At 42.9% G+C, this 27,890-nt stretch overlaps 1 protein-coding gene across 1 annotated transcript in view; it reads right to left on the bottom strand.

Annotated features, from left to right (window-relative positions):
- The window catches only part of LOC144598991 (AT-rich interactive domain-containing protein 3A-like), a 403,217-nt gene that overhangs the window by 374,696 nt on the left and 631 nt on the right, over positions 1-27,890 (bottom strand). Inside the window, exon 2 of the mRNA XM_078409689.1 lies at positions 25,773-26,537. Within this exon, the coding sequence (XP_078265815.1) occupies positions 25,773-26,537 (765 nt within the window). The remainder of the gene's footprint in view (positions 1-25,772; positions 26,538-27,890) is intronic.

Genomic DNA, 27,890 nt, shown 5'->3' with positions numbered 1-27,890 from the left:
GCTTTATAGCTCCAGAGACCCAGGTTTGATCTGTGTGGAGTTTGCATGTTCTCCCTGTGGTCGTGTGGGTTTTCTCTGGGTGCTCCGGTTTCCTACCAGATTCCAAAGATGTGCATGTTTGTAGGCTAATTGGTTTCTGTAAATTGTCCCGAATTTGTAGGATAGAATTAGTGTAAGGGTGATCGCTGATCGGCGCGGACTCGATGGTCCGAAAGGATCTGTTTCCACGCTATATCTCTAAAATAAACCACGTTGAATCTTTAATCTAAACCAGGCTGTATCTCTAAACTAGACATTGGTAGGTGGCACCTGATAATCTCTCCAAGAGACCTTTTCCACATTAGCTCATTTTGTTTAATTTTAGTTGAGATTCATGCCCAAAAATAAAGACTGGTTGACAATAGTCAGTTTAGTAGGAAGGCATGGGATTGGTAGTGGGTGAGCACATTGTTGGCAGGATCATGACATAGGAAAGGAGTGGTGGGGGTGGGATGGGGGTTAGTGGAATTAGAACAGTAGAGCCCAAGGACTCAGTTGAGTAGGAAGCTACGGAGTTGGAGGGTGAGCATATTGTTGAAAGGAGCTCCACTATTAAAATAGTAGGGCACAAGAAACTACAGACTCTAGATTCTTGAATAGAAAACAAAAAGCTGAGAAGCTCAATGGTTCAGGCAGCAGCTGTGGAGAGAATGGAGGACGGACAGTCGGCATTTCAGGTCGAGGCCCTTTTTCGGCCAGCATCTGCTCCACTGTAGAACTTCCTCAAAGTGTGCCTCCTATGAGGAAGTTCTCTCCCCACCATGAGACCTTCTCTCTCCCCTCCCCTCCGTCACTCCTACTCTGATCCAGACTCGCCGCCACAGCCGCAGCTCCTTCCACAGCTCCCACATTCGCGGCCGCTGCCCAACTCACTGAAGTTCCTCCAGCAATTTGAACTCCAGACTTATTTGTGGGCTCCACAGGACCTCGGGGTCAGGGCAGCATGGTGGCACAGCGGTAGAGTTGCTGCCTTACAGCGCCAGAGACTCGGGTTCAATCCTGACTCCGGGTACTGTCGGTACGGAGTTTGTATGTTCTCCCCGTGACCATGTGGGTTTTCTCCAAGTGTTCTCCTCCTCCCACACTCCATAGATGTACAGTGCCCCCCATAATGTTTGGGACAAAGACCCATCATTTATTTATTTGCCTCTGTACTCCACAATTTTAGATTTGTAGTAGAAAAAAATCACATGTGGTCAAAGTGCATATTGTCAGATTTTATTAAAGGCCGTTTTTATACATTTTGGTTTCATCATGTAGAAATTACAGCAGTGTTTATACATAGTCCCCCCCCATTTCAGGGCACCATAATATTTGGGACACATGGCTTCACAGGCGTTTGTAATTGCTCAGTGTTGAATTGCCTCCTTAATGCAGGTATAAGAGAGCTCTCAGCACCCAGTCTTTCCTCCAGTTTTTCCATCACCTTTGGAAACCTTTTTTGCTGTTTATCAACATGAGGACCAAAGTTGTGCCAATGAAAGTCAAAGAAGCCATTATGAGACTGAGAAACAAGAATAAAACTGTTAGAGACATCAGCCAAACCTTAGGCTTAACAAAATCAACTGTTTGGAACATCATTAAGAAGAAAGAGGGCACTGGTGAGCTTACTAATCGCAAAGGGACTGGCAGGCCAAGGAAGACCTCCACAGCTGACGACAGAAGAATTCGCTCTATAATAAAGAAAAAACCCAGACACCTGTCCGACAGATCAGAAACATTCTTCAGGAGTCAGGTGTGGATTTGTCAATGACCACTGTCCGCAGAAGACTTCATGAACAGATATACAGACACTACACTGCAAGTTGCAAACCATTGGTTAGCCGCAAAAATAGGATGGATAGGTTACAGTTTGCCAAGAGGTACTTAAAAGAATAACCACAGTTCTGTAAAAAGGTCTTGTGAACAGATGATTAACTTATATCAGAGTGATGGCAAGAGCAAAGTATGGAGAAGAGAAGGAACTGCCCAAGATCCGAAGCATACCACCTCATCTGTGAAACACGGTGGTGGGGTGTTATGGCCTGGGCATGTATGGCTGCTGAAGGCACTGGCTCACTTATCTTCATTGATGATACAACTGCTGATGGTAGTTGCATAATGAATTCCGAAGTGTGTAGACACATCCTATCTGCTCAAGATCAAACAAATGCCTCAAAACCCATTGGCCGACGGTTCATTCTGCAGCAAGACAATGATCCCAAATCGACTCAATCCTGATCAACTCCTGTCCTATTTCCCCTGCCTCTAACGCATATCCACTGCCTCTGGACATGTAACAGACTAGGTTCCAATTGTGCTATCTGCCAGCAATCAAGGACTTTATATGTAGTGGGTGAATTAGTCTGTTCCCCTCTCCCTATACGTGGCGCAGCGGTAGAGTTGCTGCCTTACAGCGAATGCAGCGCCGGAGTCTCAGGTTCGATCCTGACAACGGGCGCCGTCTGTACGGAGTTTGTACGTTCTCCCCGTGACCTGCGTGGGTTTTCTCCGAGATCTTCGGTTTCCTCCCACACTCCAAAGACGTACAGGTACGTAGGTTAATTGGCTTGGTAAATGTAAAAATTGTCCGTAGTGGGTATCGCATAGTGTGGGGGGATCGCTGGGCGGCGCAGACACGGTGGGCCGAAGGGCCTGTTTCTGCGCTGTATCTCTAAATCTAAATCTAAATCATCCTTGATTATATGGTTTTAAAATTCTAAAATAAATTTTCATTTCCCGCGTTCCCTTTGTCAAGGTTTTCGCAGTCCAGTTGCCCTCCTGCTTCACAGCTCCAGCAACTCAGTTTCAATCCTGACCGTCACTGCTGTCTGTCTGTGTGGAGTTTGCACATTATCCCTGCGGCTTCATGGGTTTCCCCTCTGGTGCTCCAGTTTCCTCCCACAGCCCAAAGACGTCAGGGTTGGTTGCTTGGTTCACTGCTGAAGTGTCCCTCGTTCAGGAACGGGTGGTAGAATTTGTTAGGGGGTGGGTGGGGAGCCTAATTTAGTTTGGAGATACAGCATGGAAAGAGGCCATTCGGCCCACAGAGTCCATGCCGGCCATCAGTCACTAATTCAAGAGAGAGTTGTATTTTGCTCTTGGGGCTAATGGAATCAAGGGATTTGGGGAGAAAGCAGGAACGGGGTACTGATTCTGGATGATCAGCCATGATCATATTGAATGGCGGTGCTGGCTCGAAGGGCTGAATGGCCTGCTCCTGCACCTATGTTCTATGTTTCTATGTTTCTATACTGCTAAAGCAACAAAGGAGTTTTCCAAAGCTAAAAAATGGTAAATTCTTGAGTGGCCAAGTCAATCACCCAATTTGAACCCAATTGAGCATGCCTTTTATATGCTGAAGAGAAAAAGTGAAGGGGACTAGCCCCCAAAACAAGCATAAGCTAAAGATGGCTGCAATACAGGTCTGGCAGAGCATCACCAGAGAAGACACCCAACAAAGTGATGTCCATGAATCGCAGACTTCAAGCAGTCATTGCATGCAAAGCATATACAACAAAATACTAAACATGACACTTCCATTTACATGACATTGTTGTGTCCCAAATATTATAGTGCCCTGAAATGAGGGAACTATGTATAAACACTGCTGTAAATTCTACATGGTGAAACCAAAATGTATAAAAATGGCCGTTATTAAAATCTGACAATGTGCACTTTAACCACATGTGATTTTTTAAAATTACAAATCTCAAATTGTGGAGTACAGAGGCAAATAAATAAATGATGGGTCTTTGTCCCAAACATTATGGAGGGCACTGTACCAGGTTTGTAGTTGATTGGCTTTGGTAAAATTGTAAATTGTCCCTAGTGTGTAGGATAGTGTTCGGTGGTCGGCGTGGACTCAGTGAGCCAAAGGGCCTGTTTCCTCACTCTCTCTCTAAACTGAACCAAAACAGATTCAGGATTTTTCTTTTTTTTAGATTTTTTTTTTAGATTTAGAGATACAGCGCGGAAACAGGCCCTTCGGCCCACCGGGTCCGTGCCGCCCAGTGATCCCCGCACATTAACACTATCCTACACCCTAGGGACAATTTTTACATTTGCCCAGCCAATTAACCTACATACATGTATGTCTTTTTCTTGCATGAGAAAAAATATTAATTGAGCAGAGTACTCTATCTATTTGACAATAAAATGATATTGGTCTCTCTTGCGGTATGTAGTAAATTAATTAATCGTAGCGTGTTTTAAATTAAATCTCTTCCTCATTGCCAGTATGGACCAATTGTGTTAAATTTTGGGCAGAAAAGAAGGCAGTGACAAGTCCAACCACTTGATGTTGATTCCCATGTGCGGACAGGAAAGAGACCAGTTGTGTTTCTGACAGATAGGGGAAGTTAAAAACCACCTTTCCATCTCTTGATGACATTGGCCACCCATTCATTTTAAGCACAAAATAAGCCTGCTGGCTTTCTCGGCTACAAGTACTTTGCCAATAGATTTCACTTTACAATCTAACCAGCCACTGAAAGAAGAGCATGCAGTAAGCAAGAATACTGTTAACACATTGGGAAAGTGGAGGTAAAATGGTAATTACAAGTCGCAGTGCGTACTCTGAGCCGTTTTATTCAAAGTGTGTTGCAGGTCCGTGCATCTCACACCGCTGTTTGAGATTAAGATAGAGGTTATTGGACACCGAGCATCTGGTATCTGGCAGATGCAAGTAGTATCAGGTGGCATCATTTGCTGCTTGTAAAATGATTCTGCTTCCAGTTCCAGTTTAAGGGACCCTGTAATGTTATCTTATAAGCAGCAATTTGCTCTTTGATTACATTAAATATGCTGACCCATTGAGGAATATGAACCTTGTTAATACAGCAATAATGAAATTAATATTGGCAGTTGATTAATATTCTATATCTCCCTCCAAAAGGGTATTTATACCAGCCACTTTTTATAGTGGAGATAAATCTCTGGAAACATGGACACAGCTGATTCTGGTTGTTGAAGTAGTGTTCCATGTTGTATTATGGACGAGAAGTAGCTTGCACCAATCGTGTTCCACTTCCATTGATGTGTGACTGCCCATTTATAACCTATTGCTGGAGGCCTGTCCATCCTCTCCTGACTATTCCAATTACTTGGCAGTTGCATAGGTGATGAGCACCTGTGGTGTCTCACTCAAATAGCTCGCTCGGTTCCATTAATATACCTCAACATTGCATACTTGGCAGTTTTAGTTTAGTTTAGTTTAGTTTAGAGATACAGTACAGAAACAGGCCCTTCGGCCCAACGAGTCCACACCAACCATCGATTGCCACACACTAGCACTCTCCTACACACCATGGACAATTTACAATTTACAGAACCCAATTAGCCTACAAACATGTGTGAGGAAATGGGAACACCCGGAGAAAACCCACACGATCACGGGGAGAACGTACAAACTCCATACAGGCGGTACCCATAGTCATGATCAAAGCCTCATCTCTGGTACTGTAGAGGGCGGCACGGTGGCGCAGCGGTAGAGATGCTGCCTTACAGCGAATGCAGCGCCGGAGACTCAGGTTCGATCCTGACTACGGGTGCTGTCTGTACGGAGTTTGTACATTCTCCCCGTGACCTACGTGGGTTTTCTCCGAGATCTTCGGTTTCCTCCCACACTCCAAAGATGTACAGGTTTGTAGGTTAATTGGCTGGGCAAATGTAAAAAATTGTCCCTAGTGGGTGTAGGATAGTGTTAGTGTGCGGGGATCGCTGGGCGGTGTGGACCCGGTGGGCCGAAGGGCCTGTTTCTGCGCTGTATCTCTAAAAAAATAAAGGCAGTGGCTTTATTGCTATGCCACTATGCCACCCCTTACTGATGCTGATTTACAAACAAATACACAAAGATTGGGTTGGGACATAAGAAGGTTCCGACTCAAAACATCATCTATCCATGTTCTCCACAGATGCTGCCTGACCTGCTGAGTTATTTCAACACTTTGTGAAAGGGGTGAGGGTTGAGGTATTGATATTGAAAACAGTAGATGCAAAGGTGATGAGTGTGGAGGTTACAGTGATGATAAATTAATAAAATAGCCAATTCATCCCCATGTTGAGTGCTTGAACAATTAGTTGAATTTTTAAAAACCCATCACCACCTTTACTTCCATAGAAGATTGGGATGATTCAGTATGTCAATGAATATTCTTCTGAACTTCCACAGGTGTACAGTGGAGAGCATATTGACTAGTTGCATCACGGCCTGGTTCGGCAACTCGAATGCCCGGGAACAAAGAAGATTGCAAAAAGTGGTGAACACTGCGTAGTCCATCACAGGTTCTGACCTCCCCACCATCGGAGAGATTTGCAAGAGTTGCTGCCTCAAAAGTCCAGCCAGCATCATCTGAGACCCACACATCCTGGCCACACTCTCATTTCACTTCTGCCATTGGGAAGAAGGTCTAGGAGCCTGAAAATTGTAACGTCCAGGTTCAGGAGCAGCTTCTAGCCTACAACCATGAGGCTACAATCTCCAAATAGACTGTGAACTATATAGACGTGGGGGCATTATTTTTGTCTTTCCACTAATATTGCTTGTTTGATTGATTGAACTTTTGTTGTTGTTTATTATGGTGTTTACAGAGCACTATGTATACCTATCTGTTGTGCTGATTCAAGTAAGAATGTCATTGTTCCATTTTGGGACATAAGACAATAAAACACTCTTGACTCTTGACACTATTTAACCTATTTTTTTGTATCATAAGACTAAACAGCTCCTCACGTAGGTACCTGACCTTAGTGAGAAAATTGTTGCTTTTGAGAAATGTTCTGCAATCATAATTTGGGAAAATATTCCCCAAAAACCTGTGTACCAAGAAGAAGTTCTCTTTTTTTTTTTAAAGGCTTGGCATATTGCCTGGTACCTGAGATACAAGACAAGACAAGAGACACAAGGGGATGGTGAGTAGGTCGTCGTGTGAATATTTACCTTGGCATGACTTCAACAAAACTCCACCACACATCATCACAGCTTGGGGCTAATTAGTCCTGACAAAGGGCCATTCTTTGCCGGACCACACAATTAGGGAAGGGCGATAGGTAAGATTCCACCATTCAAACAAAGTGGAAATAAATTTCTACAATGCCCTGACCACTGACCCACACATTCCAGATTAAGAAGAGCAGTGACCAGGTTAAACCATCATATTCATTTATTGCATTGGAGTCAATTATTGAAACTTTGGAATTTACCTCATTTACTTGGCAGAACTGGTTTTCTCATCACTGATGCTGTTCAGAAACTAATGCACGGGGTACTTAAATGTAATTTCTGCAAGTTCGAACTTTGTGCCAACAAGTGTTTGTAGACGAGGGATACAAAAAGTGTTCCTTTAAAGTTTTGGGAGTAAGTTGCCTGAAAACAACAAATAATAAACCTTCTCATTCCAGTCCACACCAATCATCTCACTAGTTTTATCTTGTCCTACTTTTGCATCCACTCCCTGCACATTTACAGTGACCAATCTTGCACGTCTTTGGAATGTGGGAATAAACCGGAGCACCCAGAGGAAACCCACGCGGTCACAGGGAGAACGTACAACCTCCACACACAGAGCACTCGAGGTCAGGGTCGAACCTTGGTCTCTCTGGCGTGTGAAGCAAAGAGACTCTAGGTTTGTTTCCCCTTCGATGTAACTTTATGTTCGCCCACACATTGTGTGTTTTAAAAGATTATTTTTTTTTAAAACGGAAAGTTTCTTCTTCTGAGGTTGAGGTCACAATCCCAGCGTGTGTCCTTTCTGGGTCCTACTTCCCCTTCTCTCTTTGATTATGATACCCAGGTCTCTCCCTGTGCTGGGTCCCTCCAGAATAAGAAAGGCAATAACCCTTGATCAGAAGTGAATTACCTGTGGAGGAAACTGAACCAGTCAGAGTCCTCAAAGGACTAAACAGGCACCTGATGGTGAATATTCTGCAGGTTATGGGAGAGAAGTAGGATGACAGATCTTCAAGTCATCAAAAATAGACAGGATGAGCTGGATGGACTTCTGTGTATTAAACTTCTTTGACTTTATGAAATAAACTGCAGTACAGTGGGTGGCACAGTGGCGGAGTAGTAGAGTTGCTGCCGTACAGTGCCAGAGACCCTGGTTCGATCCTGACTATGGGTACTGTCTGTAGGGAGTTTGTACGCTCTTTCTGTGACTGCGTGGGTTTTCTCCGAGTGCTCCGGTTTCCTCCCACATTCCAAAGACGTGCAGCTTTGTAGGTTTATTTACTTCTGTAAATTGTCCTTTGTGTGTCGAATAGAACTACTGGTGATCAATGGTCGGCGTGGACTCGGTGGGTCGAAGGGCCTGTTTCCACGTAGTATGTCTTAGCTAAGCTACAGGTAGCTTCTCATGGAACCAAAACAGAGTTAACGTTTCAGGCTGAAGATCTTTCGTGAAGACAAAGGTCCAACAGCAATGTGTTTGTGACAAGACAATCTATTTCTGATGCTGTTGACTGCTGGATAAACATTGGCCAGGACACTGGCCAATTCCCCAGCTCCTCTTCAAAATAGTGCAAAACATTGCAATGGATTCTACCACTCATGAAATTCTGTTTTTCTTTCCCCAGTACTTTCCCAGAAAAAAACTGTTCCTGTTCCCTTTTTCCATCTGTTAGAGGGTTGGCCTTCCACTGTGCAACTTGGTAGCAGAGATGAAAAGAAAAGTTACTGCAAATACTGGGAATCTGAAGTAAAAACAAGGTATGCTGGAAACAATGGTCAAACAAAATCTGCGAAGAGAGTATATTAGAGATAATATTTCAAGCCATGAATGAAACCCATCGTCACAAGGGCTTAGCGGTAGAATTGTTACCTTACAGCGCCAGAGACCTGGGTTTGATCCTGACTACGGGTGCGATCTGTATGGAGTTGGTAGTTCTCCCTGTGACCGCGTGGGTTTACTCCAGGTGCTCCTTTTTCCTATCACATTCCAAAGATGTGCAGGTTTGTAGATTAATTGGCTTCTGTAAAATTGTCCCTATGTGTGTAGGATAGAACTAGTGTACGGGTGATCGCTGGTCAGCGAGGACTTGGTGGACCGATGGACCTGTTTCCACACTATATCTCTAAACTAAACTAAAAACTAAACTAATCTGAAACACGACTTCCCTCTCAGTAGTTACAGTCTGATCTGCTGAGTGTTTCCAGCATTTGGTGATTTTAACCGCAAATTTAACAAATTTTAAAATAAGCTGAGATGGTTTTGTCAGTACAATAATTTGCCAATACTTTGCTTTGAATGTTGGAATCTTGGTAAGTACATCGAATATTTGTGTTTCAGTGCAACTCTCTCACATATGAGCACGGCATAAAGGTGAAATATTTGGTAAAGTGGGATTGAAGCACTTATTTTATGTCTGCTATTCTTAATTTTTATTACTTTCTAACATTAAATGTGTGTTATACAGAGCTTGTTACCATTAATGCATTCAAACTTCAAAAAAATATGTTTTAAAATCCATTTCTTCCATTATACTGATTAGCATGCATCTACTATTTTAATACAGTTACATAGAAACATAGAAAAATAGGTGCAGTAGGCCATTCGGCCCTTCGAGCCAGCACCACCATTCAATATGATCATTGCTGATCATCTAAAATCAGTACCCCGTTCCTGCTTTTTCCCCATATCCCTTAATTCTTTTAGCCCTAAGAGCTAAATCTAACTCTCTCTTGAAAACATCCAGTGAATTGGCCTCAACTGCCTACTATCATATCATATCATATCATATACATACAGCCGGAAACAGGCCTTTTCGGCCCTCCAAGTCCGTGCCGCCCAGTGATCCCCGTACATTAACACTATCCTACACCCACTAGGGACAATTTTTACATTTACCCAGCCAATTAACCTACATACCAATAACCAATTAACCTACATACTGTGGCAGAGAATTCCAGTTATCAGAAAGCATTGAAGTGGGACATCTTGAGATTTAATTTTCTTGGGTTCGAGCCAGATCACACAGCATTTCCCAATGAAATTTCCTATTTTCTTGCCAGAAAAAAAGTCTTGCCTGCATCTTCCCACGATGGAGGGATTTGGCACCAAGATGTTTTCCAGGTCATTTGAGTGCATTGATCTTAAGCTTTGAATGTGTCACTACTAGCTGTTGAGAACTGTTAACAAGCAGAGTACCACCACTGCCACAGTGTCAAACAGCTCCATACCTGTCACAGTACTAAAACAATCCCAACCCCTCCACAGTACTCAAACTGGGAATGCGGAGTGGGGCAATGGTCGAGGTGCTGCCTTACAGCACCAAAGACCCGGGTTCAATCCTGACATCAGGTGCTGGCTGAAGGCCAGAAGGCAGGAGAATGGGGTTGAGATGGAAAGATAGATAGTATGTATGTTCTCCCCGTGATTTCAGGGGGTTTTCTGGGTGTTCCGGTTTCCTCCCACACTTCAAAAACATACATCTTTGTAGGTTAATTGGCTTCGGTAAAATGTTCTTAGCGCGTAGGGTAGTGTTAGCGTACGGGGTGATCGCTGGTCAGTGTGGACTCGGTGAGCCGAACGGTCTGTTTCTGCACTGTATCTCCAAAGTCTAAAGTTTCAAGTCACACTTGTCAATAAAACATTCCCACCCCAGCCATTGTATTAAAACAGCCCCAGCCCTGCTTTTGTAATGAAACAAACTCACACCTGTCACAGTACTAAAACAACCTCACTGTTGCCATAGTATTAAAATGGCCCAAACACTGCAACAAAATTAAACCACAGTGATAAAACACTCCACCACTACTACAGCATTAAAACAACCCCACCCATGCCACAATACTAAAACAGCACTGTCCCTGCCACAATACTAACGTAGTCCATCCCTGCCATAGTAATAAAATGTTCCCACAGAGGGTGATGGGTGCCTAGAACTCGCTGCTGGGAATGGTGGTGCACTCATACACGAAAGTGACATGGATGTGCAGGGAATGGAGGGATATGGGTCATGCAGGAAGGCGAGATTAGTTTAGTTCGACATTACGAGCCAGAGGGCCCGTTGCTATGCTGTACTTTCTCTATGTTCTATGTTCTGATTATGGGGAGAAGGCAGGAGATTGGGGTTGAGATGGAAAGATAGATCAGCCACGATTGAATGCAGACTAGACTTGACAGGCCGAATGTCCAAATTTTGCTGCTATAACTTATGAAAATATGAAATTCTAATTCACTCCCACCACAGCACCAAAATCAATCTCGCTCCTGCCACAGTACTTAAACAGCACACTCACTGCTCCAGTAATAAAATAGTCCCATCCCTGTTACAGTACAATAACAACTCCACTACAAACCAGCACCATCCCTGCCTCAGTAATACAACAACACCAGCCCTGCCACAGAACTAAACCTGCACCACTGCCACAGTAATTAATTAGTTCCACCCCTGCAACGACGCTAAAACAGCCCCACCCCTGCAACAGTAATAATGCAGGTACACCCTTGCCAGAGTAATAAAACAGCGCCATCCCTGCAACAGTAATAATGCAGGTCCACCCTTGCCATAGAAATAAAACAGCCCCATCCCTGCAACAATACTACAACAACCCCACCCACCCACCCCTGCCAGTGCACTAAAACAACCACAAATCTGCTACGACTGAAACAACACACGGTGCTACAGTATTGAAACTTCACCCATCACAGTACTGAAACAGCTCCAGGGCGCCAGAATCTTTCACCCCTTTGCATTTCTAGTTCCCTCTGCCTTAGAAATATTCAAACATTCTGCTTCCACCGACCTTTGAAGGAGAACGTTCCAAAGACCCATGACCCTCTGGCAGAAAATATTTGCTTCATCTCTGTCTGAATTGAGTAACCTTTTATTTTCAAACAGTACGTCACTGGGCCTGTACTCGCTGGAGTTTAGAAGAATGAAGGGGGAACCTCCACTGACCGAATAGTGAAGGGCTTGGATAGAGTGGACCTGGAGAGGATATTTCCACTAGTGGGAGAGTCATGTACCAGAGGTCATCACCTCAGAATTAAAGGACATTCCTTTAGGAAGATGAGGGGAAATTTCTTTAGCCAGAGGGTGGTGAATGTGTGGAATCATTTGCCACAGAAGGCTGTGGAAACCAACAACCTCACTGCTGCCGCAGTACAAAACACCCCTAAACATCAGCACCTGTCCAATAATGGCCTTTTGATCATTGCTGAATTTCAAATCACATCACCAGCAATGGCCATGACAACGATCCAGTCGTCCCTTTCTCTTGGTCACCATCCACTGATCTACGATGAACCTATATCTGTAGGTGTTGGGTGCACTCGGTGTTCTGTCTGCTTGTGAAGCACCCATCCTCCTTCCCCCACTGTGCGCCTTCCCGCTAAATTCAGATCCCTTCACAGTCTTGAGGCAACGTTCACAGCCTTGACGTTCACATGTCTATTCCTGTTCATTGTAACTGACTATATGCAATGAAAACCGGTTGCTCTCCTTGTCGCTTGGCCCATACCCCTCCAAACTTTTCCTATTCAACCTCATTCTCACCATCAAATCCATTTTGGGTCTCTTCCCTATCTATCTATCTTAGTGATCGCCTTAGCCTCTGTGTGCTATGGCTATCTTCTACTAGTTTAATATGGGCTTTGCCATGGCGTCACCTCTGTCCTATTACTGAGACCACTGCACCTTAGCTCTGTGAAATGCCCAACATACACCTGTCCATTTTCAACATGGTGGGTGAGTATGAGGGAGTTGCTTGTGGCAGTGTTCCCATATTGCTCCTTTCTTTCCAGGCAGTCAAGATCATATGCTTAGGAGTTTCTTCCAAACACAAAGCAGACAGCATTGACCATCGCCTTGTTCCCTCCAAGCCAGAGTTTCTTAGACCATTTCTTTTGTTCTTCTATTTTAATAGTGCATTTCATCTTCCCACCCTAATCTCACAACCAATGTGAATCGATTAATTAATGCTATCTTTGTACCAATTGGCCCCCATCACCATATTATTTTCTCTGTGAATGTAAAATCTACAAGATACCTTTCTGCATGTTGGGAGGTCATAATTATGCAAAACTGCAGGAAGGAACTGCAGATTCTGGCTTACACCAAAGACAGACACAAAATCCTGGAGTAACTCAGCAGGTCGGGCAGCATCTCTGGAGAAAAGGAATAGAAAAGATGAAAAAGAACACCTGAATTCCTTTTCTCCAACGATGCTGCCTGACCAGGAATTATGTAAAATATTGAACAAGCTAAACGTCACAGCAGAGGCACAAAAATATGACTCTATAATTCTTCTGCAAGCAAAGGCAGCGATAAATCTATTTAGCAGGATTCCGCAGAGAAACAGTTGATCAAATCAACGGTTGCAGACAAGAAAGAAGAAGAAGTCCACAGTTAAAATGGGAGGGAAAGGCATAATGATGCAAAACTCCCCTGGAATTGGATCAAAGTACTTTCTTAAAATATTAAAAAATATCAAAAGGAAACAGATGACTGAATTAATCTGTTTAAATCCATTTGTTCCTCCAGAGATATTTTTACACCAGCATTTAGCACTGAGATCAATTACCTCTGATCTCATGCCCTCTTGATATTGATTGAATGCCCTCTTTATATTTTATGTGGTACTGAGATAGATTAATGCTATCATTGTACCACTCAACTGCTTTCTGAATTGGTTCTGCAACATTGGCCAAATCTACCGGTGCGATTAATTCTATTCCTTTTTATGACATGGCATGGATTCTGCCGCCCTCCGTATCTAACTATCCACATTCAACTTTTCACATCCACAACTGCCTGAGAATCATTATTTACAGCCATGTTTTGTTGCTGTGACTTCCTGACTGGCTTGAAACAAAACTCGATTGGCCTGCACAGATATCCTGTAACCCAGCCACAAAGCAAGATGCCACTGGTGCCGGAGTCAGCTGGAGAAAGAGGAAACTCAGTCCAAACAGCAACTCCTCTGCCCTCGCCACAGATACTGTCTGACTTACTACTTCTATTGTTATCTCTATTTATTTTGCAGTTATTTTGTGCATAATATACAGAAAGAAAAAGACCTTCCGGTGCTTCAGGGAATAAAATTCAGCCTGAACGTTATGTAGACCCAGAGAAGAATGAATGGTTCAATGGTTTAATGGTTCAATGGTGCTTTATTGTCACGTGCATAGTGACATTATTTTCTTACACACGGTCCAGTAAAGTATTGCCATACCTAAGCACAGTCCCCGATTAGCAAAGTGTAAAGAAATAGTCCACTGAGACCACATGCAAGAGGCTCCAGGTCTTGGTGCCTTTTACAAAGTCCAGCCCATGCTCCAGGTCTTTCGAGTGGTGCCCTTTGGAGGCAAACTTCAGGTTGCTGCAGGGCCTCCAGCCATCGACTTCCTTGGGCATCGGGATCGACCAGCGAACTGACGTCCCTCTCCTCACCCCGAGGGTGCCTCAAGCAGTCGACCTTGAGGGCACAGTAGGCCAGACACCGGTTCCCTCCTCTACCTGCCTTGCTCCTCGCATACATCATCACCAGCTCCATCCTCTCTGGTCTCTGGTCGTGGGGGATGAGCAGAGGCTGGTTTGGCAGCTTCCCTCCTACAGGCTGCGGCCGCCAAGTCTTCTGTGCATCTGGCCATGTGGCCCGCTGTGCCTTAGTTTAGTTTAGAGATACTGCATGGAAAGAGGCCCTTTGGCCCATCGTGTCCACGCCAAACTCCCAATCCCCACACATTAACACTATCCTACACACACAAGGGACAATTTACATATATACCAAGCCAATTAACCTACAAACCTGTATGTATTTGGAGTGTGGGAGGAAACCGAAGATCTCAGAGAAAACCCACGCAGTCACGGGGAGAACGTATAAACTCCATATCAACAGCACTGGTAGTCGGGATCGAACCCAGGTCTCTGGTGCCATAAGTGCTGGAAGGCAGCAACTCTACTGCTGCGCCACCATGCACAGAGGGATTATTATTTCTCAAAAACATAGAAAATACAAACAGCCTTAAGAGGTGGGGTGAAGCAGATAAGAGAGGCAGAGTTACATAGAAAGGTCATTCTATGGTTCATCGGATTTAAGAAAATCTCAGTGCTTTTTATACATACATTAAAAACAAGAGGATAACCAGGGAGAAAGCATGACTACTCAAGGATAAAGGAGGAAAACTACTTGGAGTCAGAGTATGTAGACAAGGTACTAAATGAGAACTTTGCTCTTGTATTCACCAAGGGGAAGGACAGTTAGACAGGTACATGGATAGGACAGGTTTGGAGGGATATGGACAGGCAGGTGGAACTACTGTAGCTGGGACATGTTGCCCGGTGTGGACAAGTTAGGCCGAAGGGCCTGTTTCCAAGCTGTATCACTCTATGACTCTATGACATGAAGGACAGTGAGATATGTGTGGAAAATAGTAAAATGCAAGTGCAGATTAACATTGAGGAAGTGTTGGGGCTCTTGAAGAGCATTAAGGTGGATAAACCCCCAGGACCTGATAGGATCTACCCCAGGTTATTGAGAAAGACAAGAGAGAAGATTGTGAGAGCCTTGACTATGATCTTTGTATCTTCTCTACTCACAGGCAAGGTCCCAAGAGGACTGGCAAGGAGCTAATGCCATTCAAGACACTAGTGGGGAAGCTATTGCAGAGGATACATTGGGATTGGATTTACTCCCATTTGAAGAGCATGGGTTAATTAAGGGACAGTCAGCAAGGCTACGTCCACACCAGATCACGTCTTACTAACTTGATCAAGTTTTTAAGGAGGTGATGAAGATGATCGATGGGGCTGGGCCACTAGATGTCACTATGTCAAGTTTACTAAGACATTTGAAAAAAATCCCCCACGGTAGGCTGGTCCAAAAGATTAAAATGCATGGGATTCAACGTGACTTGGTCATATGGATTCAGAAATGGCTTACAGGAAGAGGCTGGTGATGGAAGAACAATATTCAAGCCGGAGGTCTGTGACCAGTTGAGTTCCACAGGGATCAGTCCTGGGATCTATGCATCATGTTGCATGGAAGACTGTAAATATAAATGACATGGACGTAAATGAAGATGGGTTGATTAGTAAGTTAGTAAGGCTGTCAAAGTATACAGCGGGACATAGATCAGTTACAGAACTGATGCAGAAATGGTGAAGGCTCGTTCCCCAACCCTAAATGTCACAAATCATTTTTCTCCAGTGATGCTGAGTTACTCCAGACCTTTGTGTTTATCTTTGACATAAACCAGCATCTGCAGTTCTTTATTCCTACAGCTTTATAGGTCTTCGTTTAGGCTGCATTTGGAGTATTGTGTGCAGTTCTGTTGCCTTAGTACAGGAAGGATGTGGAGGCTTTGGAAAGGGTGCAGAAAAGGTTTACCAGAACGATGCCTGGATTAGAGAGTCGGGATCCTTCTTCAGACTGGTTGTCCATCCAATCCCTCCCAGAAAATTTGCCTGACCTGTTGAGTTCCTCTGGCACTTCGTGTTTTGCTCAAGATTCGAGCATCTGGAGTTTCTTGTGTCTCACCAGTTTTGCATTTTGATGCTTTTCCCAATTTAATCATTCCTCATTTCCCGAGAGCAGCACTAGACTGCAAGGTTACACCCACGCGGTCATTATACGGAAAAAGCAGTTAAGAGCAGTAATGCTTCTTCCAACTGTGTATCAGAGTTGCTGCATCTCACTCCAATGATATTTTATTATCACATCTACCTTGGCACAGTGAAATGGTTCATTTTTCAGTTATCCGTATTTATCCGTAGGTGATTTCTGTGAAAACTGTCAAAACCTGCTCATGCCATTTCCTTCATCTTGAATCAGTGGCAATGGTAAATGAGGAAAAACGTTTTCACCCAGAGAGTTGTGAATCTGTGGAATTCTCTGCCACAGAAGGCAGCGAAGGCCAAAGCACTGGATGTTTTCACGAGAGAGTTAAATAGAGCTCTTAGGGCTAACAGAATCAAGGGATATGGGGGGAAAGCAGGAACGGGGTACTGATTTTGGATGATCTGCCATGATCATATAGAATGGCCGTGCTGGCTCGAAGGGCCGAATGGCCTACTCCTGCACCTATTGTCTATGTTTTTTTATGTCTATGGTAGTGCTTGAACGAGAAATTATGTTAGTTTCATTCACGATTCACAATGGCCACAATAAATCTGGTGCAGGAAAAATAAATATCTACGTCCATTCTTTAATATTATCGAATGACAAGAAATAAGACAAAAATGAACAAGGTTTCAGAGCTCATTCAAATCCATAGTTTGTCTATGGTGTTAGAAGCCACTTTTCAACTTCCTAATTTCTAGTACTCCGTGCTTTTTGCTCTTTAAAATCTTCTAACCCCCCTCTCTAACTCCAGGTCCCTCAGGTCGGCCGACTTGGGGCTACTCACTATCCCGCGGTCTAGGCTTAAGCTCAGGGGTGACCGCGCTTTTGCGGTTGCAGCTCCTAGACTGTGGAACAGCATCCCTCTCCTCAACAGAACTGCCCCCTCCATCGACTCCTTTAAGTCCAGACTCAAAACCAATTTCTACTCCCTAGCGTTTGAGGCTCATTGAGGAGGCACTGTGAACTGTTTGCGTGCTACTGTATGTTTCATTTTTTTTCCATTGGAACCTAATCAGATGTACAGCACTTTGGTCAACGTGGGTTGTTTTTAAATGTGCTATACAAATAAAATTGACTTGACTTGACTTGACTTGACTTTATTTCTCCTATGAGGATCGCATTTGCAGCAGATTACCTTCTTGAGGATGCCCACCACTAATTATACAGTCACTAACTTTACCACCACGGCTCATTTTTAGATTACACTTGAACTGGTCTGCCAACCGCACTCACTTTTTTTTCTCGCCTCCAGCACTCTATAAATGACTGCGCTACTGAAATAAGTCACGATATAAACTGAGGGATTGTATACATGGTGCATCAGGTCTCTCAGCTCAGGGAATTTGTACACCTGCTCTTGGGCTCAGAAAACAGATGCATTGGCTTCTGACCTCTACCTTGATCTGACACCAATGCAATGCACAGGCATGGAGAAGCTATCCAACCTGAGAGGTGGATATCTCTACTCTTCCTCGAGGAACCATAGGCCAGAGGTGAGCACGTTTTGATCCAAAAAGAATGGCCACATGGGCAAGGTGTCGTAAAGTAATCAAATCCGATCGAACAATTATCTATCAAATAAATGGGCTTCAGGAAGACATTTAAGACATAAATTATTTTAACAATTGCCAAATGTCTGAATTGCCTCAAACGAGCATGATTTCAAAGCAGAAATTGTGCATTTTATTAAAATGAATACTGATATCAGAATTTCTACTGCAATAAAGACATAATTACTGCAATGTAATCAATCTAACTTCTGTCTATATTTGATCATTTGAATCAAATTACTTCCAAGGCGTAATTCAGACAGTCCTTATCTTATGCTTTGCAGATCAACCTCCAAGTATTCCAAGTCCAATCGTTTTCTTTTCTTGTGTGAGGAGCAGATATGTTCATACAAAAGCCAAACCTCTGTTAACAATTACCTCCTGCTACACTCACATTTAAGCAACTGTTCACATATAGTCCTAAGCAATTCCAAATGAGCCTGATGAACAATGCATACTAAGGAGAGGTCAGGGGGAAAACTATTGCAAAATAATCCTAATGATCAGAGATTGTTAGTGCTTCTATTTTCCATGTCAAATTAAGCTCTGCCTATAATTGATACCTGGTACTTTGCAAATTAGAAGCAGATGGCAAAGCAGTTCCTCACTGCTGGAAACTATTTTTTGATAGCTGTGGTTAATAGCCTTGGTTGTTCCTCCTTCACCTAATAATTTAAAAGATAAAAAATGTGCAACACTAATTCATGAATACATCCACTCTAATTCATGTACAGCTATTTTTTAAGTGTATACTTTTATTGTTACATCATTCGTTGTATTCTTACAGCCATGGGAACTGAAAGGTAAAAGTGGAAGTATTATTTTTTTTTCCATTTTGTCTCCTGCTCTCCTGAAACTCCTCTCTTGCGCTGAATGATAATTCAAAGCTACCTGGAAATCCTGTTCGAATTACTGTTCTTCGCAGTGACAGCAAACAATTTGGTCATGTGAGGCATGGCAGCTAATTCCAATCCTTTCATAAACTGATCACTGATCATTTTCCATGAAGGATCGCTAGATAATGATCAGAAACAGAAATCTTGGCTTATTTCCCCTTGTTTCCAACCACAGGATCTGGTTGTATGAGATCTGCAAACTCCTTATCAAGCATTAGACTTGTTGGTGTGCATGGCTTGATATCACACAGTATAAGCAACAACTGACTGTTTTTTTTTGCATTCGGTGTATAAAAAATGTCAATGGACTTTTGTAATCCAAAGAATTTATAGGTTCTTTGTAGCTGCGGGCAACTCTATATATCTGTCCTTGCGATTACTGTTTTGTACCATTCATTTTATTCGGTGGGTAGGGATTCAGATTTTTAGACCATTAGCATCTTTTCTGGGGCAGAGGTGACTTGAAAACAAAAAAGCTTTTCATTCTGCCTCAATACACGTGACAATAAACTAAACTAAACTTATCTAAACTAAACTGTGCAAGGGGAACAGGTTGCATCTGAACTGGAGGGGAACCAATATCCTTGCAGGAAGGTTTGCTGGTGTACATGGGAGGGTTTAATGGAAAGAAGCAGGGGGGTGGGAACCAGGGTTAGTAGGTCAGAAAATAGACAGAGTGATGGGAAGGTGAAGGATAGCTGCAGTAATCCTCGTAGGAAGGACAGGCAGACAGGAATATCGTGAAACTGATGGGCTGAAATGCTTTTATTTCAATGCAAATATTGTGGGGAAATCAGATGAACTTAGAGCCTGGATACGTGCTTGGGACTATGATGTAGTGGCCATTGCACAAACATGGTTGCAGGAGGGATATGACTGGCAGCTCAATGTTCTGGGATATTAATGTTTCAGATGTGATAGAGAGAGAGGCAAAAGAGGTGGAGGGGTTGCGCTACTAATCAGGACTATGAATGTCATAGCTGCACTCAGAGAGGACATATTAGACGGTTCATCCTATGAGGCGATATGGGCAGAGCTCAGAAATAAGAAAGGTGTAAGCACTCTCGTGGGATTTTACTATAGGCCCCCCCCCCCCCCCCCCCCCAATAGAAAGTTGGAGATAGAGGAACAAATATGTAGATAGATTACAAAAAGATGTCAAAGCAACAGGGTAGTCTTGGTGTGTGACTTTAACTTCCCCAATCTTAACTGGGACTTGCTCAATGGTGCAGAATGTGTTTAGTGTATCTAAGAAGGATTCTCTAAACAGTATGCAGGTCGTCCAACTCAGAAAGAGAATGTATTGGACCTTGTATTGGGAAATGAGCCCTACCAGGTGACTGGTGTTTCAGTGGAAGAGCATTTGGGGGATAGTGATCAATTCCATAATTGTTTTGAATAGGGAGAAGGGTAGACCTTGTGGGAAGATACTAAATTGGAGTAAGGTAATTTACAACATTATTAAGCAGGAGCTTGGGAAGGTACACTGGGAGAAGTTAATTTTGGGTAAGGTCACATCTGATGTGGGAGTTGTTTAAAGGGCAATTGATCAAGGTTCAGGACCGACAAGTTCCAGTGAGAAGGAGGGATAAGGATGGCAAAGTAAGGGAACCTTGGATGACCAAAGAGGTTGTAAATTTGGTCAAAAATGAAAATGAAGTGCATGCACGGTTTCAGATGATAGAATCAGACAGGAACTTTGAGGAATGTAAAGGTGGAAGAATTATAGGCTGGTGAGCCTCACGTCAGTGGTAGGGAAGCTATTGGAGAGGATTCCTCAGGATAGGATTTACTTCCATTCAGAGGAGAACAGGTAAATTAGGATCAGAAACCATTGCTTTGTGCATGGCAGATTGTGTCTTACTAATTTGATCAAGATTTTTGTGGAGATGACAAGGGTGATTGATGAGGGTAGGCCAGTGGATGTTGCCTGCATTAATTCTGGCAAGGTATTTAATAAAATCCCGCATTGCAGGTTGATCCAGAAGATTAAAGTGTGCAGCATTAACAGTGACTTGGTCATATGGGTTCAGCAACGGCTTACTGATAGAAGAAAGTGTTTTGGTGGAAGATTGATATTCAGGCTGGAGGTCTGTTATGTGTGTAGTTCCTCAGGGATCTTTGTTGGGACCTCTGCTGTTTGTGATATATATTAATGACTTGGAAGTAAACATAGGCGGGATGGTTAGTGAATTTGCAGATGACACCAAGATTGTTGGGGTCATGGACTGTGAGGTGGGCTGTCAAAGTATACAGCAGGATTATAGATCACCTAAATAAATGGGCGGAGAAATGGCACAAGGAGTTTAAGCTGAGCAAGTGAGAAGTGTTGCACTTTGGGAGGTTGAATATAAGGGGAAAATATAGAGTGTATGGCATGACCCTTAACAGCATTGTTCTACAGAGAGATCTTGCGGTGCAAGTCTATAACTCCCTGAAATTGGTAACACAAGTATGTAGAGTGGTAAAGAAGGCATATGATATGCTTGCCTTCATTGGTTGGGGGATTGAGTATATGTCAGGAAGTCATGATGCAGCTTAATATGATTTTCGTTAGGTCAAATTTGGAGAATTTTAGATTGTTGGTTGTATTCTTATGGATTGTTTTCTCTGGAATGCCTGAGGATGCAAGGAAACCTGATAGAAGTATAACAAAATAATGATAGAGGATGGAAACATCAAATCCTAGAAGGCACAATTTTAAGGTGAGAGGGGCAATGTTTGCAGAAGTGCAGAGCAATTTTTTGTTCTATGTTTTATGTTCATTTGCCGAAGCACAAAGATAATTAAAAATTCTATTGTACATGATAAGTGGAGATAAACAAAAATAATAAATTGAATTAGTGCACATATAAAGATAACAGAAGGGATTACACATCGACTATCTGAATCTTAAGATTAGATAACATTTCCCTGCAGGAATACTTCATTCAGTTCAGTTCAGTTTACTTTATTGTCCGTGTAGGTACAGCGAAAGATTTTTACTATATTTTTCTGAAACTCCCAGAACTGGATAGGTTGGTTAAATAAAGTTCTCATTTCTCATTTCAAAACAATTCACTTCCCATCTTGCCTTCCTTTCAAACAAATTTGAATTGTGGTCATCAAATGCAAAATACTGCACTGAAACTGTCTATTTTCAGTTCATATTAAATCTTGTGAAACTGAACTGCAAAAGGATTAACTGATAATAAGCGAAATAACTAAAATTGTAGAAAAGAGCAATATCTTGTTAGTTATCTTGTTAACTAAGCTAAAGTCCATTTACTTTGCTTGCAGCGATGGCTTTTAAAAATTGTTGCCCAATGTAACTGCTACCCAATAGTTTTCAGTATTTTCTTTGTATTAATTTTCACGGTATTTTCTTCATATTGACTTAATTATACAGATAATGTCGATGTTATTGAACAAGGAGCATACAAGCAACAAAATAAACAAGAGGACAAAAATGTATAATGATTGTTAAGAATTACAGTAAACTGTTCTTAGAATGTTCATAAATTCATAAAATGTACAACATATAAAAGAAGCTCTTACAAACCCCCTTCCTCCATGCTGACCATGGCGAATATCTACGTTAATCCCAATTGTATCTATCTAATCCTTTTAGTTTAGTTTATTTCAGAGATACAGCATGGAAACAGACTCTTCCCACCGAGCCCACACCGACCCCCCCATCGATCAACCATTCACGCCAGTTCTATGTTATCCCACTTTCTCATCCACTCTATGCACATCAGGGGCAATTTTACAGAGGCCCATCAACCTACAAACCGGCCACATCTTTGGGATGTGGGAGGAAACCGGAGGAAACCTACACAAGTCACCAGGAGAATATACAAATTCAACACGGGCAGTATCCAAGGTCAGGATCAAACTCTGGTCTCTGGTGCAGTGAGACAGCAACTGTCTAAATACCTGGTTAACTTTTCTGTAGCTGTAACACTAGCTAAGTATTTTTTTAGGTTTAGTTTTTTTTTATTATCAAGTGTACTGAGGTACAGTGAAAAGCTTTGTTTTTGCATGCTATATAATTATATCAGATAATTCTATATATAAATACAATCAGGTCTAACTCATGTACAATAGTTAGACCAAAGGGGAAGAGTGCAGAATATAGTTCTCAGCATTGTAGCACATCAACGTCCAATGTCTGCAATGGTAGAGGTGAATTAGAAAGCGGCCCAGCCTACGGAAAGACCATGCAGAGCCTGATAACAGAGGGGAAAATTTTGTTTCTGAGTACTGCATGCTTTCAAGCTTCTGTATCTTCTGCCGAATGGGAGCAGGAAGAAGGAGGAACGACCGAGATAGGACGTCTTTGATTATGTTGGTTGCTTTTTCAAGGCAATGTGAAGTGTAGATGGAGTCAATGGTGGGAGGTCTGATCTGTGTGATGGAACGGGCTACTTCTACAAGTCTCTTCAATTTCTTGTGTTCTTGGGCAGAGCTGTTCTCAAACCAAGCTGCATATTCTGCACGCTGTTTATTTTCTCTTTTGCACTACCTGATGATATGATTTGCTTGCATAGCACTCAAAACAAAGTTTTTCACTGCATCTCACCTCACATTAATAAACCAATATCAATAAAATATACAACACACAATAGAGAATTGAATACAGAACATTTAAAGCAGCTCAGCGGGACAGGCAGCATCTCTGGATGGAAGAAATGGGTGACTTTTCTGGTCGAGACCCTCTTCAGACTGAAAAAACGTCACCCATTCCTTCTATCCAGAGATGCTGCCCATCCTGCAGAGTTACTCCAGCATTTTGTGTCTGTCTTCTGTGTAAACCAGCATCAGCAGTTCCTTCTTACACATTTAAAGTAGCCATGACAAGACAAATCCTGGTCACAACAGGAAATCATGTACAATGAAAGAGTTGAGTATCAGTGTATTATCATTCTGAAAGGTTAGCATATACAGTATCGTCTTACTTTTTAAACCTGTACAATTAAGTTTGATTAGTAATACTGTGACAAATCAAGGCAACAAGGTAGTTAAATTAACTCGTCCTAATAGAATACAATCTTCCCTAATGTGTTTTAAAGACTAAATGCATGTAAACAAAATTGGAGTTCATCTGATGCAATTAAACTATCTCCGTGGCGGATAACAACTAAACAGACCTGCTTAAAAAGGTAATGATAAAATACAACAATCATAGTAGGACTGATAAAATACACAATAATTGTATTCTCTTTCCCAAATGCCTGCTTTCCCCCTCAATTCCTTTTCTGAATTGCAGCATCAGCGTTCCACAAACATTGTCACTAACGACTACATCTTTTAAGTTGCTACAACTCTCCATGTGCCAATGGCATGGTTGGCAGGCTATTTAATTAAGGCATCAGAATAAAATGTTATTCCAGCCTCACAGCATGTCCATGCAGGTTTACTTCCATCAATAGTTGTTGGATTTCAATCGAAAGTATGCACCAAGTTTGGACAATCTTCTGGTTCCTGGCACTGGAATACTAAATGTAGTGGACCCAACACACTTGATCAGACTCTGCTTAGCTCTGTGTAGACCCTGGTTTCAAACCTCCAGACATCATCATCTTACTGACTCTTCTGATGAATTTGCCGAGTTTCCAAACAAGCTTTCGCAAATTGCTGCAAACTTTATCCTGGCCTGAAATACCAAAACATAGCACATATCTGAGTGAATTAGATTTCCCTGTGATTGAACTAGAAATCATCCTCTTAGTCTTGGCCAAATCGAGATTTAAACTGCAGTATCATTTAACTGAAAAACAGTTTTTGTAATGACAGATAGCAACAATAGGTTTGTAACAATTTCAATCTTTTCAGAATCAGCAAATTAATTAATTTGCTTATGTATAAGAAGTTAACATTAAAACACTGAATATAAAGGCACCAAAAATAACTTTGAAATCGTAAATGTTAGAATATTGTATAAATTCTTGCTGCCATCAGATCCATTTCTCACATTTGATTAACACCACACCATAGGACTGGAAGGGAATGCTTTAGTGATGCATGCTATCGACATCTTGTGACAGAAAATCGATGAGAGAAAATTGACTACAAGTTGGTTTGACTTTTAGAGGTAAAAAAAATGAAGTAATTAATAATGAGCTTTATTATCAGGATAATACGTTCTTAAACCCTGTCCCCAGTTTTGCTGAATGTAACACGCATTACAAATGTTCGACAGTATGAAACTGTTAAGGTGAAAGGGAACATGAAATAAAGCTACCTGTTGCAATGTACATGATACCCGTGTTTTAACCAAGTGACTAGCGGTTGATTATGCAATATAAAGTAACATGATGTACAGAGCAGAGCAGTTAAAAGTCTGTGCTCACACTTCACCAATACATGTTCACATCAATCTGTTAATATTGACTTGTCAATCGTGGCTCAAATTTTCCATTCGAATGCATATTTATAACCAAATTTTCCATATCCTCAATATCGTTTCAAATATCAAAAAGTACAATGTAGCACATTACTCTGTGAAGGGTAGATATATCTATAATGAAGCACATCACATAAACTCTAGGTATTGAGGGTATCCATCAAATTCCTGTTGCCTACAATAGTCCAAAATAACTACACACCAAGACATGCTGAGGAGAGAAACTCTAAAGGCACCTGAAGCGACCTTGCTGCCTGCCTGCCCCTGTGTCTATTGCAGCCGGCGACAGACAGTAGAAGATACAGGTGAGTTATCCAAATGCAAGACACACAGGAGCCCGAAGACTCTCCTACCTGTTTGAACTGTTCCTCGTAGGTCCACTCCTGTTGCTGGGACTGTGCCTGCTGGGGGATGCCGACTGGAGAGTGAGATTGGCCGGGGAGGTGGTAGTGGCATTGTCCGAATCTGGAGAGCTGCGCTGCGGTCCCTTTGAGAGAGTGTCCGGGGTTAGGCAGCCCAGCAGAGCGGTGTATCTGTCCGGCGTCCATCACTACTCCCTCCTCCTCATCCTCCTCCTCCTCCTCCTCCTCCTCTTCCTCCTCTACTTCTTCTTCCTCTTCTTCTTCCTCCTCTTCTTCTGGCAGCTCTCCCGCGTCCTCCCCGGGGTCAGGCTCGCCTCCCAGTGCCTCCTCTTCGGATCCAGACAGCCCTGAGAGGACGCGGCGGCGGCGGCGGCGCTCCGCTGACATGAGCGGTCGAGTGGCCCCACTCGACCCGAGCCCCGCGTCCCCTAGACCGGCCATGGCCGCGGCTCGGACCGCTGCCAGTGCGGCGGCTTGTTGGGCTGCAGCCAGCTGCTGGTGAACAGCTGCGGTCATGGCTTGCTGCTGCTGCTGCTGTTGCTGCTGCTGCTGCTGCTGCTGCTGTGTGTCGCCGCCGGCTCGTCTTGCATCCCGCTCCCTCTCTTTCCTCTGCCTCTCTTCCATGTCCAGTCTGGCCTGTTGCTGCCTCTGCAGGTTTTCCATCACCGCTTCTAGCTTCATGCCGTGGGGAGTCTGGCAGTGTGCACTTCCAGAAGAGATCAGGCTGAGTCCATTAGAGGAGACCGCCAAGCCTTGCTGCTTACAAGATAATAAAAGTAAAGGGGAAGGCCAAAAAAAGTCATACAGCAAAAAAACTTAACAAAACTCCCCTTAGCCCACTTGCTCTCTGATCGTTTGTGTCCGACAATCGCCCCCTGTTTATCACAAATAAACTGCAATACGTTCAGAGAGAGGAAACCGACTCAACTTTGTTCTACTGTATTGTTAACTTAATCCGAATTGCAGAACGCGATTGTTTGCATCTCCCAGATTGCGAATTAAAAACCCTGCAAACTTATTTAGAAATGCATAGATGGCCTTTTTTTTTTTTTTAAACCCTGCTCCCTCGCTGCTATTTTTTTAACAGGAGCTTAAAAACGGGTCGTACTTTCTTTGGGTCAATATTTTTTGTTAAAGAAACAAATCGCAACTGTTCGATTCGTTACACCAGTTTGTTCTGAAATCCAAAATTTAGCCGAATGAAATTCTCAGCACAACCCGCACAACAGATTAAGATTTGCTTCGCCTGGTGTATCTTTTCTTTTTAAATTAGGAAGTTGGTTGTCCACTCCTTGGGGGGAAAAAAAGGGCGGGTGAGATCGTCAAACAACGAGCGATCGCTGATCAATCTGTTAATCGGATATTTGTTCGTCGGCAACCCCAATCAAAGCAAATACTGAATTGCCAAATTAAATATTACCTGAGTCAATGTGCACCGCCCAAAGGAACCCTATCTTTAAAAACCGTGACTCCAGCATATTGCAACCTGCCCCAAAGCCCTTCCAGAATGTAATTCTGCAAAGACTACAGTCTTCTTTTTCCAAGTGTTCCAGGAACACACTACAGGATATAGATCTTCATTTGTAAAGTGGAAACTCCTATCTACGAATCCCAGAATCGGTTGCACCGCGACTTCGCCTCTCCCCAGCTACAGGAAGTGTCTTTTTTTTTCAAAAATAACTTACCAAGCTTTTATATATTTTTGCTCTCCCCGTGATCTTTCTGCAATCAACAGAACTATCCTCGCAAGGCTACTCCTGCCAGTGTTTTCTTGAATGTTCAAACACTAACCTTTTCCCCTGTCCCCACGTTAGAGTTACTCTTTCCCAGAAGTTTATCGAGCCCCATTCAGCACTGCTTTTAAAAAGGGATAGGGGTCAGATTAGTTGTATCGCCGCTAAACTTGCTTTTAGATGGGCCTGTTTTTATCAATCATGTTCTCTTTTTTGGGGGGGGGGGGGGGGGGAGGGGCAGAGAACGTCCACTTTCCCCTCCATTCATTCATTCATTCATTCAATTCGCTGCCGGTCGTTTTCACACAATTAATCCCTGTGTCCCACGATCTTTGATCACAAGCTTCATCGTTTTATCGCCGCTGACTTTTATTTA

This window comes from Rhinoraja longicauda, chromosome 1 (genome assembly GCF_053455715.1).
Source record: "Rhinoraja longicauda isolate Sanriku21f chromosome 1, sRhiLon1.1, whole genome shotgun sequence".
Lineage (NCBI taxonomy): Eukaryota > Metazoa > Chordata > Chondrichthyes > Rajiformes > Arhynchobatidae > Rhinoraja > Rhinoraja longicauda.
This window is presented reverse-complemented; position numbering and strand designations above follow the sequence as displayed.